We start from the raw sequence: 13,838 nt of genomic DNA, 5'->3' as shown, positions 1-13,838 counted from the left end.
ACGCCTTATCCCACTAGATGGGGTCAGCAAAGTGAAAAAAGGTTAATTCGGCAAAATAAGTCGAGCAGCAAGTTTGTGGGAGGCAATAGCAACTAGAGGAACAAAATAGAAAAACATGAATAAAGGAGAAAAAGATTAGCGACTAAAAATACCATTGAAATTCATGTGAAAAATCACTTCACAAAACAGCTACGACTTTCTGCAGATACTCCTTCGGCTAATTAGTACAATATAAATAAAAGACAGATATCTATTATACTATGGACTAAGCACTATCCATTGTAAACCTGAAAAAAATGGTACAACAAATCTCTGGTCAGAATTCCTGTATTAAGATTTCTAGACCCCTTACCATGAATCACTTTAAAATATGAATCATATGGATCGATGAAATTACGCATATTGACTACCTCATTTTCCTTGGAGTTGAGATTCGTGTTGTGCTCTGCAATAAGTGATGAGACAGAACGATGGATGAGGAGCCATGAAGCCCTCGGAAAGTATCTTCATCCCAGATTCCATTTAGAATACAGTAGGGTGTGATCAGAGAAAAACAATATAGACAGCAAAGGCACCCATTTACACCTCGGATTTTAAGGAATGTCTCACACAGACTAGATCATCCAACTTATTGCCATCCATTTTATATACAGAGACCCCTTGCATCTGGTTATAATGATCCCGTGCTTCTTTCCTCAAACTCTCAAAAGGCATGACTTCCCATTTACTATAATTTGAATATCTCCTGACATCACTCATGTCTGGTGATCCCGAGACAGGTCCACTTTTGTCTGGATTGACATTGCCCCACACCTTACAATTGCCAAACTGCCCTAAGTCACCACCCTGACCAGCTTGACTCCTTTTTAAGCGCAAAGCTGCTGCATGTGCTTGGCTTATCATTTGTCTACTAGGTATATCTGACCAGTCTTCCATCCTCTTAGACCTCATGGGAGAGTGAATTCTAATTACCTGACAATAAAACCCAAAGCCAAAAACATTATAAAATACACACCACTAAATACATTTTATGTGGAAATTTATAATAATTAATATAAATACCCCAAGACATTCTAGGAGTTGGTAGTATGCTCTTCCTTGAAGTGGGTTGTGTCCCTTCCTAGGCTGAGAGAAGTATCTTGTCCTATAAGAAAAAAACGATAAAAAGGAAGATCAAAAGTTTGAAGGCATTAGTATCACAACCTCATATACAAAATAAATAAATAAATAAACAAATAATTTAAAAATGAAGATTGGAGTATCAATGAAGGAAACACCAAGAATATAATAAATAATCAATATTAAAATAGAGAAACCCACCATTCAGTGTATCCTGGATCAACAGTGAAGCCATATATATCAATAATATCACACATGGAGAGTGCTAACTCAATAGATTTCATTCCAGTTCCTTTGGCACCTCGACGTAGTACAATTCCTTGGAAGAGATAGACTGGATTGGGTATAGTCTGTCATAAAAGGTAGTTCAAAAGAATGCGGATAAATCTATTCTAGAAAGTAACTAAGTATCCAGTTGCTCCCATCGTATTGAGCTCATATACCAAAAAGCATTCAATAAAATAGTTATCAAAGAACAGATTTTCACCTTTATAACTGCATTGATTTCTCTATGTGTCAGACTTTTGATTATGAGTACCTCATTGTCTGCAAAAGAACAAAATTTTTATCCTCTCATCATATTCATATCACGAACTTAGATACAATGTAAAAAATATGATTAAAATCTCGTAATATCTAGTGAACTCGTGGTTTTCTATTTCCCAGGTTTTGAGCAAATACCAACTAGTTGATCCCCACAAATCTGCGCTTAGATGCCAAATGCCCAGAAAATATACTAATATATTTGTCAACACAGATCATTTGTAATGGTTAAAATTAAATAGCATCAACACCATTCAATTTTTATTTTCTTTTGCAAATGAGAGCGAATTTTGGCACTGCACTAAGGTTGTTGCCTTGTGAGTTGTGACTTGAAGGTCACAGGTTCAAATCTAGGAAGAAGCCTCTCTGTTTGCAGGGATAAGGCTGTGTCCATCTAACTTCTCTAGATCCCATTAGGTGGGAGCACCTTGCACTGGGCCACTTTTTTGTTATTTTTTGCTATTGATATAACAAGATCATTTATATCGTGCCACCTGCCATCCTAATCAAGGGTTAGCATCAACTTCTTTGACTTCAATAACTATGTCTAGAATGATCACATTTTTTTTTGGTAGGGAAATACTCAAGAGAGACAAAAATACTGTGCCAGTTGAAGTCCTGAGACACTATTTTTTATCTCTAGTGTTTTGCAAATAACGAGAGCTAAATGGACTAAGACCTGAATCACATGGGCTGTTCAAAATTAGGCAAGACAAGCAGCTGATTAGTTTGGATCTGAATTTGAATTCCACTGACCTGAACAATGTTCAATGAAATCATCTTTATGAAGTTGTTATGGAATTTTTTTTTATCTCTCTCTTTTTCTAAACGTTTATGAATTTTAATAAGGTCTCAACTATTTAAAATTTATGAGGAGAGAAATAAACACAATTCTTGCATGATAAGGTTATTTGAAAATTCAGCATGAGAGGATCCATTCCTAAGTCATGAAACAGAACAAAAATGCAGTCTTGAGACAACACAAATTCCCATCATGAACCCCATTACAACCCAAGATCCAGCTGTCAAGAATCCAACTTCAATCCAGTGTGAACTCAGGTCCAGATTTCAAACTAGATTACTGTTCTGTTTAAAATTTAAAATTTCAAGTCCAGCATCTTAGAACTAGCAACCTATTGTGCTCTGTTTTCACAATTTTGAAGTTTGTCCTGTTTGTAATTTGTAATTTGACTTGTTAATTGTTTCCTAGTTATTACAGACGTGATATTAAATCATGTTAGGATACATCTATGATAGGATTTTTAAATAAACATGTTGGGAAAGTGCAATGAGGCCTACTACCTGACATTCAACCATTCAATCCTAGATGGATACTGTTAAACTTGTATAATGTGATGAAAGCAACCCTTGTGCTACCTTTGATCTAAAAACTAAATACTAGAATTAATCACTTAATAATAGTGAATTTACAACAGACAATAATAAGAAAGCATTCACAAAAACAACATCAAGGTTGCACACACACACACAAACATATGTATGTAGATTGTATGATGATGCATAATTTAAACAAAAGAACAATATTTTACAACACTTCTGTAGGACATGAAAACCAGGAAATTCAAAAGTACAATTCACATACAATAAGAACTAGAAAGGTTAACAAGAACAAAAAAAAATCAAGGATACTGCAAGAAAATTACAGAAAATAGAGTTATCAATAAATCACAGGTAACAAAAGATGGGTATAAATTAAAGCTATATTTCATAGTGTATCCACTTGTGAATGACAGAGATTGCAAATAGATTCTCAATACAACTAGTATGACAAAAAATTTCAATAAAAGTTTGATATTCTTGTTTAAATATTTTCATATATAATAACTTACCAGACCCGTTTAGAATGGGGACCATGTTACGAGCAGCACCTCTTACTACTAGACGGAAATCCCTCTTAAGACCAACATATTTGGCATATTTCTACACAATCCATAAAGAAGCAAAATAAGTATATGCAAATTTTCTTTTAATATCACATCAGATAAATGCACTATATGCTCTAACATCCTATATCACTTTACAGCATCTTGTTCAGAAATCAGAAGTAAAAAAATAATGGTTGGATCTTGCAGTAGCAGGTGGCCAGTTTCGTCTATGCATGCACAAACTAACAGGATATCAAGACAACAGAAATGGGAAGAAGAAATTATTAAAAAGTTGATGACTGAGAAAATTTGCCCCATTATGTATGAGTTAACAGGCTTACCTCATTAACAGGGGCCTCATTGTCTCGAAAAACAGCATCATGACTATCAATTTCTTTCCCAAATCTAGTCTTCAGAAGGTCCCCAGAATTCCCAACAACAGCACAAGTTCGAAACTGCCGTGGATGAAATGGGGGCTTTGCAGGTAATAACACATCGAGGTTCTCTTCACAAAGTGTCTTGTTAGTGCACTTCTTTGCCCCCCTACAAGAAGAAAAGGTGTCACCACACTCGCTAACCAATAACACATGCAATGCAACTGCATCAGCATTGACACAAACAAACATGAAATAAGTAAGGTTTCAAGATCCATACAACTGCGCTATCCTTTGTGGAGCATAATCCACCCAACCACCAGGGCGAGCATCAAGATACTCTCTGGTCAACACCGTAGTCATGTTGCGATACTGCAACATCTCAACACATCAACACTTGTAAATACTCAGCCTGAAATTACAACTTAGGCAGGGGCAAAAGGGATGACAAGACAATGCACCTGTTCCCACAATAGGATTGTCTCACACAAATCATAATTGTACTCCAAAGGCTCAAATTTCTTAAACTGTGCATTGTACTGCAATCATTGACACATTGAAAAATAAACCAAAAAAAAAAAAATCAGCAATTTGCAATTAATGGAAATTGAATCAAATAAGAGTGCTCAGAACTCAGGATTCACAAGGCAGAAAGAGACATACCCAAGTGCTGTTGGTACCTTCAGGGTATTTAAGGATTAATTTGCAATGGTCAATAACATGTGCAGTGAGTCCAAGCCCCCTGTTATCCTGTTTTCAATCCCAACCTCAGCACAGATCTTCAGATAACTAAATAATTATATTTTAAAAAACAAAATTAAAAAGACAAAACTTAGATACAGTTCTTTAGGTATTTTGGGTGTTTTTCTCCAATAAGAATTGGACTTACACCTTAATAATCTACTTTGACATTTAATGCATACCTTTGTAACACTAATTACTAAGCTGAAAATCTAATATTGATTGCAAAACAGCATCAAAATCACCTAAGAAACTTTATCTAATCTAAGTTTTGTACAAAATAGAGCCAGTTCATTTAGAAATGATAAGATAAATCTCACAATTTGGGTTTTACGTCTAACTCAAAACCCTTGCAAAACCAGTTTATAACACGAGCTTTGTCCCCCCTTATATACTTTAATTTGGTCACATCACTGGTGGGATATCCAACAGTAAATAACCACATTACTATTATTCAGAAGGAAGGAAAAAAAAAGTTCCAGATCGAACAGTTACCACACATTGCTTCACACTGGACTGAAAGTTAGACAAAACGTGGATTGTTTCGGAATCGCGATCTGAAGAGACGGCATCTATCCTTGAAGAATCTGAAGACACGGCGCCTGTAAATGCAAATTAATATGGAAATTAAGGTAACACGGAACGGAATTTGAATGATTATTATTATTATTGAGAATAACAATAAGAAATACCTGAGAAGAAAGAGGATTGGGTGTAGAAGAGGAGGAGGGAAAACAATGCTGCGACGCACACCAGATAAAGAACGGTGGGTCGCCGGTTAATGGAGGACACTTGCTTGTGCTGCCTCATTGCTGTTTCCGTCACAGACAGAAAGAGAGAAAAAAAAAAAAAAAAAAAAGAGAGAGAGACAATTTTTAATCTAGGATTGGTCGAAAATGTGGCAGGGTGTCACCTTCGAAGTTCAGTTTCTCTCAAACGACGACGTTTTCCGCTCTGATCAACATCACCGACTTTGTTTGCTTGAGAATTGAGATATGGAAATGCGCGTTCTGAACCAGGAGAATCGCGTTTTCACCTACTGCCAAATATTGTAGAAAAAACCGACCAGGAACTGCTGATTTTTTAAAAAATTAAATATAAGTTGTTTTTGGCTTAATGATTGTTTTAATCCCTCAATTTTGGATCTTTTTTAGTCTCTCAGATCTAAATTTGATTTTTTTAGTTCTTAAATTTTGAAAATTACTCTTTTTACTCCGTCCTTAAGTGTGCATCAAAATAGTTTATCAATTTGTGTGATGATTTTAAATAGTAAATTAGGACGAATGAAAATTTAAAACTAAATTTTAACAGCTAAAAATTATCATTATAAATTGTCAATCTATTATTCTTGGTTTGAGGCAAACTCATGAAAGAGACTAAAAGTATCAATATAAAAATTTCAGAAAAACTGAAAAAAAAAACTAAAATTTGAGGAACTAAAACAATAATAGTTAAGTCCTTTTTTCCCACTGATTTTATTTTTTCTTGCAGTGAATGTTCCTGTTTACCTTGTTGGGCTAGTCATTCAAACGGGACCAAGTAGTGAGTCAAAAGGAAACTCACAATATTTGTGCTGGTTATATAACCAGATGCCTAACTCAGTCTTGTATGTCTCCTTTGGAAGTGTATGTGCTCTCAATCAACAACAGATTAATGAGCTAGCTTTGGGGTTAGAGCTGAGTGATCAAAAATTCTTTTGGGTTTTTAGAGCACCTAGTGATCTTGATGTTAAAAATGATGACCCTTTAGAGTTTTTGCCACACGGGTTCTAGGAGAGGACCAAAGAAGAAGGTTTGGTTATTACTTCTAGGCCACCTCAAACCCAAATCCTTAGTCACACTTCAACTGGTGGATTTGTGACCCATTGTGGTTGGAAGTCACTAATTGAGAGCATTGTTGCGGGTGTGCCAATGATAACCTGGCCATTGTGTGTTGAGGGACTCAAAGTGGGGTTAAGTCCCAAATTTAGAGAGGATGATGGCATAGTGGAAAAAGAAGAAATTGCTATATAAGGTGGTTAAAGATCTAATGTTGGGTGATGAAGGGAAAGGGATTCACCAAAGAATTGGAAAGCTTAAGGATGCTGCTGCTGATGCTTTGAAAGAACATGGGTCCTCTACAAGAGCACTTTCCCAATTTGGCACTGAATTGGAGAACTGAATTTCAAGATGGCCATTCAAGTAAATTGATTGGTTTTCTTAAATATAAGTAGAATAAAAAGCTAGGAAGCATCATCAAAAGAAAAATATTGGTTGAACTTGCTAAGGGTAATATTTTAGTTATGCACGAATAAGTTGGATGAATAAAAATACAGTATGATGGTAGAAAGAATTTTAAAAGTTAACTATCAATACACCTATTGATATTCTTGCTAAAAGCAAAGCTATGAATTAATGATGATCTTAGGCTCCATGAGGTCCCTCCTGCATTTGTTATCTGATATTGCAGGAATTGCCTTCCCGAGGATGTAATTTCTTTTTTTCCTTGTTCTTTTTTTTATCTCACATTTAACTGATTATTTACTACTATTTTGTTTTGTCTCTTTAGTTGATCATGCTTGTAAAACAAGTTAATTGATGACTCAATAGTATGACTTAGATGATTTAGTCTGTGAAAAGCTTGGAGTCACAATGATGCATTGGATATTTTCATCTGGCTCCTTTAAGGCAAAAAAGTAGTTTTCTCAATCGCAAGCTAGTATAAAAAGTAATAACTAATATTATACCAAAAGTAAAACTATATATCATTCAATGTAAAGGAGAAAGTTTTATCTATCTACATCCTAGTCTACTTGTGAACCGAAAACAAACATCTGAAGAGGTTTTTCTATGTCAAAACCATTACAACTCAAAAGAAAAATGAAAACTATAGAATAAAAGAAACTAAAGTCCTAAATGATTTCCCAAAGCACATTAAAATCTAGTGTTTCCTCCCTTCGCCGCTTACGTTTATATCACAAACCGCTTCAACTGCTAATCTTCTATTTTCAGCAACTCTACACCTCGTAGGTCCAAGTGTTTTCTCAGAAACTTGAATAGAACATTTATCCTTGCCAATGCATTGCTGCAAAGAAAAGAAAAAAAATGTCAACAAAAAAACTAGTAGTATTAGGCATTTCTTTATCATTCTTTTAGGTACCATTTTACCTAAAGGAACCGAGAAGAAATTTAAAGGCATGGCATGACACATTACCGCTTTGATGACCGATAAAGCCTCCGAAGATTCACAATTTCCCTTCTGAAAAGATTCACATTCACCCTTTGGTAAGCCAAAGTTAGCAAATTTAATTTCAGAGATGACTTGATTTTTGTTGCATGCTAATTCCAACGTATTCCCTTCATAAGCATTTGCACAAACTTTTCCAACAGTTACCGTGAGAAAGTTGACATCATAGGGGTGACCTCCCAATTCCTCAAACAAGACCAATGCGTTTTGATCATCGTCACGAAGAAATGAGCATGGAACATGGTACCTAATTATTGCAATACAACAAAATATAAAATGCTAATGAGTTTTTATACCAAAATAACACAATTCTAAAATTAATTTGGTGAAGAAATTGATTTGATTACCATCTTTGAGAAGGTTGTGCACACATTGACAAGCACTTGTTAGAAGTGTATGCACCACGATAATCACATTTTGGAGAGCAACCATTCTCATCTGCAAGGTAGCTTGACCAATACCTACCAATGCTGTTACCGTTTACCCAAGCATGACCCTTTCCTAATCCACTCAAATCAACCACAACAGGATCATCTCCAATGGGACTTTTGAATGTGGTCTAAAAAGAAACACTAATCAATTGCTAGCTAATTAATTTGATCTTAGAAATTGTTGATGCAAAGTAATTTGAATAAGTTAAAGCAACAATTAGTAATTTTACCTTATACCAAACAAAAATTCTTTCGGTCGGAATAGCATCTGTATACCATATTTTGAGGCTATTCTCGTAGCTGTAATGCATCTCATGCTCCCCATGCAGTCCAACTTTATAACTCCCTTTATTTTTGCTGAGATCTTTGACTATCTCGTCATCATCATAATCATAATCACCAACTGCTGCCACCAACTGAACCGGACCAAGAACACCGACCTCGATGTTGTCAAAGAAAGGACCATAGTTCTGAGTAAATATATAGAAGCAAAATTAGCTTACAGAATCAAATATCAAGACCAACAATGTAAATATAATCTAAGCTTTTAAATTGCAATTGCAATCACGGTTATGAAGATTTCTGAAACTTTAGTATAGAAAATTATTGATAAATGTGATTTGTTTTGTCACAATTAATATCAAGGCTGTCATATGGCTACAAAGGTCTTCAGAATTTCAAACAGCATAATTTACAGAATGCAATTTTACAACGTTTAATAATGTCTTGAATTATCAAAATGTGCAGAACATACAATATGTTACACTTACGGGTAATCCAACAGTGGTACTAAGTAGAGATATCTCATTCTTCCCGGTAGTCAATTTGATCTTGGACTCGGAAACAAACTTGAATTGTCCATTTTTAGCATGTTGGGTACCTGTGAGGAAAAAAGAATGGGTGCGTGAAATTTAAAATCATTGTCACCTATAATAAAGGGATAAGTGGATAAGATATTTTGCTGTCAAAACTTACCAACATGTTTTCCATTGACAAATACATGGAGTACATGCCCACTGGTGTGCACTCTTAGCCTATATTCTTTGGTCCAACTAGGGTCATCATCTCCTTTGATGTCAATGCTAGGGAAATTATTAATTTTCTCATGAAAGTTAGTAGGTATGTGTGCAAATTGATGCACCACAATACATAACAAAATTTTGAAGAAAAATTCTTAATCCTTCTACCATATCCTCCTACTTTTTATTGTAAGTTTTAAATATGTTTATACTTCCAAGACAAAAAATTGTTTTACTTTTCATTTAATACTTATCATAAAATGTAATAGGAGGATTTGTAGGAAGATATAATTAATAGGAGAAGTTAACATTACTCAACTTTGAATTAATTAAAAAGGACATGCATAGAATATTATTACCTGGTGATGTACCATAAGTAATCACTAGAATCATTTGTGACAACCTTTTGATCCAAGAGTTTTCGAGCAGTCAAGTCAATGATGCCGGTGATTAGTCCATCTTTAATTTGGACAAACAGCTCTTCCCTTCATTGCCATTTCAACGCATATTCTAAGCCTTCATTGTCCTTCTTGACCTTTATAGTTGTCTGAGTATTAACCTGATTTGAAATTATGTAAATAGTATTAATTAACTAGTAGTGTTAGTAACATTTTCTGTCTAAAGTTTGATTGGTCATGTAATAAAAGAAAAGGAAAATTTGTTATTATAATAACAATTTTGAGGACTATTCTCATCACCTTTGCAGTGTTATAAGCTTCTGAAGAACAATTTGGAAGGATAGAAACAGACCAGGCATGAATGGTGTATTCATTGTTTCGGAAATTAATTGTAGCATCCTTTGATTGATGTGCATTTCCAATGAAGCAAACTGATTTTCCATCATAAGTGTACACTATGGCCTATCAAAATATGGTTTGCATTACTAACAAATTCAAATTAATATATATGGAAACTGAGACAGAGAAACAGTTGAAAGACATAAACTTACTGTAACCATGTTGCCATAATCTATATTTTGCGAGGAACCTTGAGTTAAGATATTCTCTTTTGACTTTAGAAGGTTATGAAGTTGTCTGATGTCCCCACTTTGGTTGATTTAAATTACCTTATAAAAAAAATGTACTAAAAGTAAATAGGCTAATCTTGAAAATAAGAAAAAAAATTCTAAACAAGGTGTTTACTATAGCATAATATCGTTTTATGGAAGTCACAGAACAAGTTAGGAGTATGTTAAAGTATATGTTAATTCCTCCAAAAAAAAAAAATGTTAATCAACTAACTATATGCTTTACCATATTCTTCCAAAGGAGCGTCATAGTCATACGAAGTAGTGACATATGGGCCTCCGGCAGTTCGTTTAAAGTTGGTACCACCATGGTACTGGACAAATAAAGTGTCAACATTAATAACAGTACAATATTTTTAAATTCAAATATATATATATATATATATATATATATATATATATATATATATATATATATATATATATATATATATATATATATATATATATATAGTGAAGCAAAATAATTACCATATAATAATTTTGAAATGTGCCACCAAATTGGAAACTGCATAAGCTACATCTTCAGCGGGTCTATGAGGATTTTGCATACCCCAATTCTTATACCTAAATGGTAAAACAAAAGTTAAATTTAGATTGAAATTTGAGAATTTTATTTATATATTTGATAAGCTGATAGCAAACAAATTGTCAAACTTAACGTGGCATGGCATCATCAATAACAATATAGAACTTTGTTACGTTCACTAATACAATAATATGACAACATTAAATTTAAAAATTAATATAAAAAAAATATTGGAAATGAAGAACTAACCCGCCAGTCCAATTCTCAGTCCATATCTTGGGTTTGTGGTTGTCGTTAGGTTGAAATTGATCACAATAATAACCGTTAGACGAGTCAATCTAATTTTGAGAAGAAAACACAATTAATTAGGTAGTTACCAAAACCCAAAGTAAGAAATTATAAAAAATAAAAATAAAAACGATATGTAACTTTTTTTTACTACTGATCGTGTAGATTAATATTAAATTATAATATTTATATACAAATAATACTATTTCAAAATAAATTTTTACAACAGCTTCTAAAAATATATAAGAAAGCATAAAATAAGATATGTAATATGAATATATGATCAATAGAGAAAAATATAAAAACAAATTGCAAAAAATATTTACTTAAATAATAATAATTCTTATATGTTATTTGTATCTATTTGTTTATTACCATGAGTTGAGGAGCATCACTTTGTTGAGACATAACCCAAGAGGCCAAGACACACCATTTGAGATATTGTGTTACCGTATGCATGCATAACATTTCCATACTCATTTTCGATCTTTTTTTGTGTATGCAAAAAATATAAAATAGAAGAATTAGAACATGTGAGTTATACTAAATTAAATATATACAATTAATTAGGAAACGTTTGGAAAAATTAAAACCTGAGCAATAATAATGGGTCCTCCTTGTATGGCAAATAGTGTCTCATCCTGCATCATGTCCACTATCTTAGAGGTGAAGGTTTTCATCTCCTCCTATAATCAAGTAGGATTAATTTAGGAAAACAGGAGGAAAAGAACTTTAAACATGTCAAAAAAATTATTCTCAAAAAATAAATAAATGAAAGACTTACCATAAATGCACGATTATGTGTCCTAAATTCCATGTTGGGAATATTGTGCAACCAAACTGGGAGACCTCTGATGATATATAGGAAATAAAAGCAATTATTTATTTGAATTTAATAAATATATAATTTGTATGTAATTAATAATGTTGTTAGAGATATATTATATTTACCCATAGTTCCATTCGCTGCTTATATATGGACCAATTCGAATCATCGCATAAATCCCTTCATTTTGAATGGTTCGAATGAATCTAACAAGATCTAGATTTCCGGAAAAATCATACTGCAAAATTTAAGGGTAAAATAAAGTGAAATAAATTTTCAGTCAGAAAACCAAGACATATATATTTAACCGAAAATTTTTGTCCCAAGGAAAAACCTAACAACGCTGAGGCTCGTGGGCATTCCAAAAAACATATATTTCAATTACATTAAGTCCTCCTTCTTTTGCTTTACGAATCAAATATGGCCACATCTGTCAAATATATATTAGAGAAATTAAATAAAAAATTAAATACATTTAATTTAATAAAAAAAAAACAATGATAACAGTAATACAAACTCAAATGCGGAATACTAATAATTGGGTTTTAGGATAAAAAAAAAAAAACTAGCAAAAATAATATTAAAAAATTAAGTAGCTTACTTCAGGAGTCCTGCGAGGATAATGAATGGAACCAGAGAATAAGATTCTTCCTTTGCCATCAATTGTAAGTGCCCTTTCATCCTATGAAACCTCAAGTGCATTGATTGCTATGCTAATCAAAGACAAACATAGCAGAAAAATTGCACTCAAAGAACACTTTCGCCCCGTCATTGCAACACAGAGTCACAAAGAAATTACCTACTATGAAGAAGAGTCGATGTGAGTATAATCTATGTTTCATGTTCTATTTATAATAAAATTAAACGGTTAAAGTTAGGTGGTCCAATACATCAGTGGTCCAATCAGTAATTAGTCTAATTTGACTCGATATATATTAAAAATTTAAAATTATATGTGTTTGTTATATATAAATATACAACTAACATTATTTGAGTAAGAAAAATTTATTCATACTTTAAAATCTAAAATAACAATCGATAATAATGAGACATCAAAATGACGTCGTAGAGGTAGTCTATTTTTTTTTGTAAAATCGATCGGATTGGACTAGTTTAAATGAGATCCGGTACCTAGCCAGATGAGTTTGTCCTGGTCATCCCAGGTCAATTGCGTGATCGATCCAATAGTGAAACTAGTTTGGTTAGATTATCGGATCTCGGTTGGATCGGTCTAGCCGAATAGGATTTCACAACTATGTTAAAAAATATATAAATTTTGATAAATTCTTTCTTATAATGAATTTCATGAGATCTTTTATGAAAAAATACTCATTAAACAATCTCATCTAAACCCTTGAGATTTCATGAATTTTTTTTCTTTCTTTATTTTCTTGTAAATTGACATATTTGTTTTTCCATCACACATAAACCCTTGTCTCTTTGTTGAAAACGATAGATATTCATAATAATTTTTACTCTTCCAACTAATGGTCAGCATGCCCTAAAACATGTGATATGAGAGATTTTTTCAATTCTTTTAATGTGGGGAGCATTTTGACTACATGTTTATACATATAAACGAATATGAATAGACATGAACATGAAAAATATATATTTTTAATGAACGTGAAAATTGAACCATGTATAAGTGAATAAATATATAAACGAAGTTTGAAACAATTATTTGACATATTTTTGTTTGGTGAAATTGTTATTACGTGAATGACTACAAGTATCCATACTATTGACATATATTGTGGTATATAATTTTTGTACAATTAACATAATTGATGATTAAAGGAGAATGAATCTATTGTGCTTGTAAATATG

The 13,838-nt window shown here is 32.9% G+C and overlaps 1 protein-coding gene and 1 pseudogene across 2 annotated transcripts; both read right to left on the bottom strand.

Annotated features, from left to right (window-relative positions):
* Positions 1-135: 135 nt before the first annotated feature.
* On the bottom strand, positions 136-5,799 carry LOC100800355 (sialyltransferase-like protein 1). Of its 2 annotated transcripts, XR_418683.4 has the most exons (12): positions 5,356-5,799; positions 5,159-5,265; positions 4,586-4,672; positions 4,384-4,461; positions 4,203-4,294; positions 3,890-4,091; positions 3,513-3,603; positions 1,607-1,665; positions 1,321-1,469; positions 1,063-1,144; positions 411-972; positions 136-287 (listed from the first exon to the last, which is right to left on the bottom strand). XR_418683.4 is itself a non-coding variant. In XM_006598935.4 (11 exons), exons 1-11 carry the CDS (start codon positions 5,471-5,473, stop codon positions 580-582), a joined length of 1,458 nt encoding a protein of 485 aa, XP_006598998.1. In that variant the 5' UTR covers positions 5,474-5,799; the 3' UTR covers positions 136-579. The 2 variants fall into 2 exon arrangements, 1 of the variants encoding a protein (XP_006598998.1); XM_006598935.4 differs by having other exon boundaries at positions 136-972.
* A 1,572-nt stretch (positions 5,800-7,371) lies between these two features.
* LOC100799289 (beta-galactosidase-like) lies at positions 7,372-12,850 on the bottom strand (annotated as a pseudogene).
* Between the last annotated feature and the right edge of the window lie 988 nt (positions 12,851-13,838).

This window comes from Glycine max, chromosome 16, assembly GCF_000004515.6.
Source record: "Glycine max cultivar Williams 82 chromosome 16, Glycine_max_v4.0, whole genome shotgun sequence".
Classification (NCBI taxonomy): Eukaryota; Viridiplantae; Streptophyta; class Magnoliopsida; order Fabales; family Fabaceae; genus Glycine; species Glycine max.
This window is presented reverse-complemented; position numbering and strand designations above follow the sequence as displayed.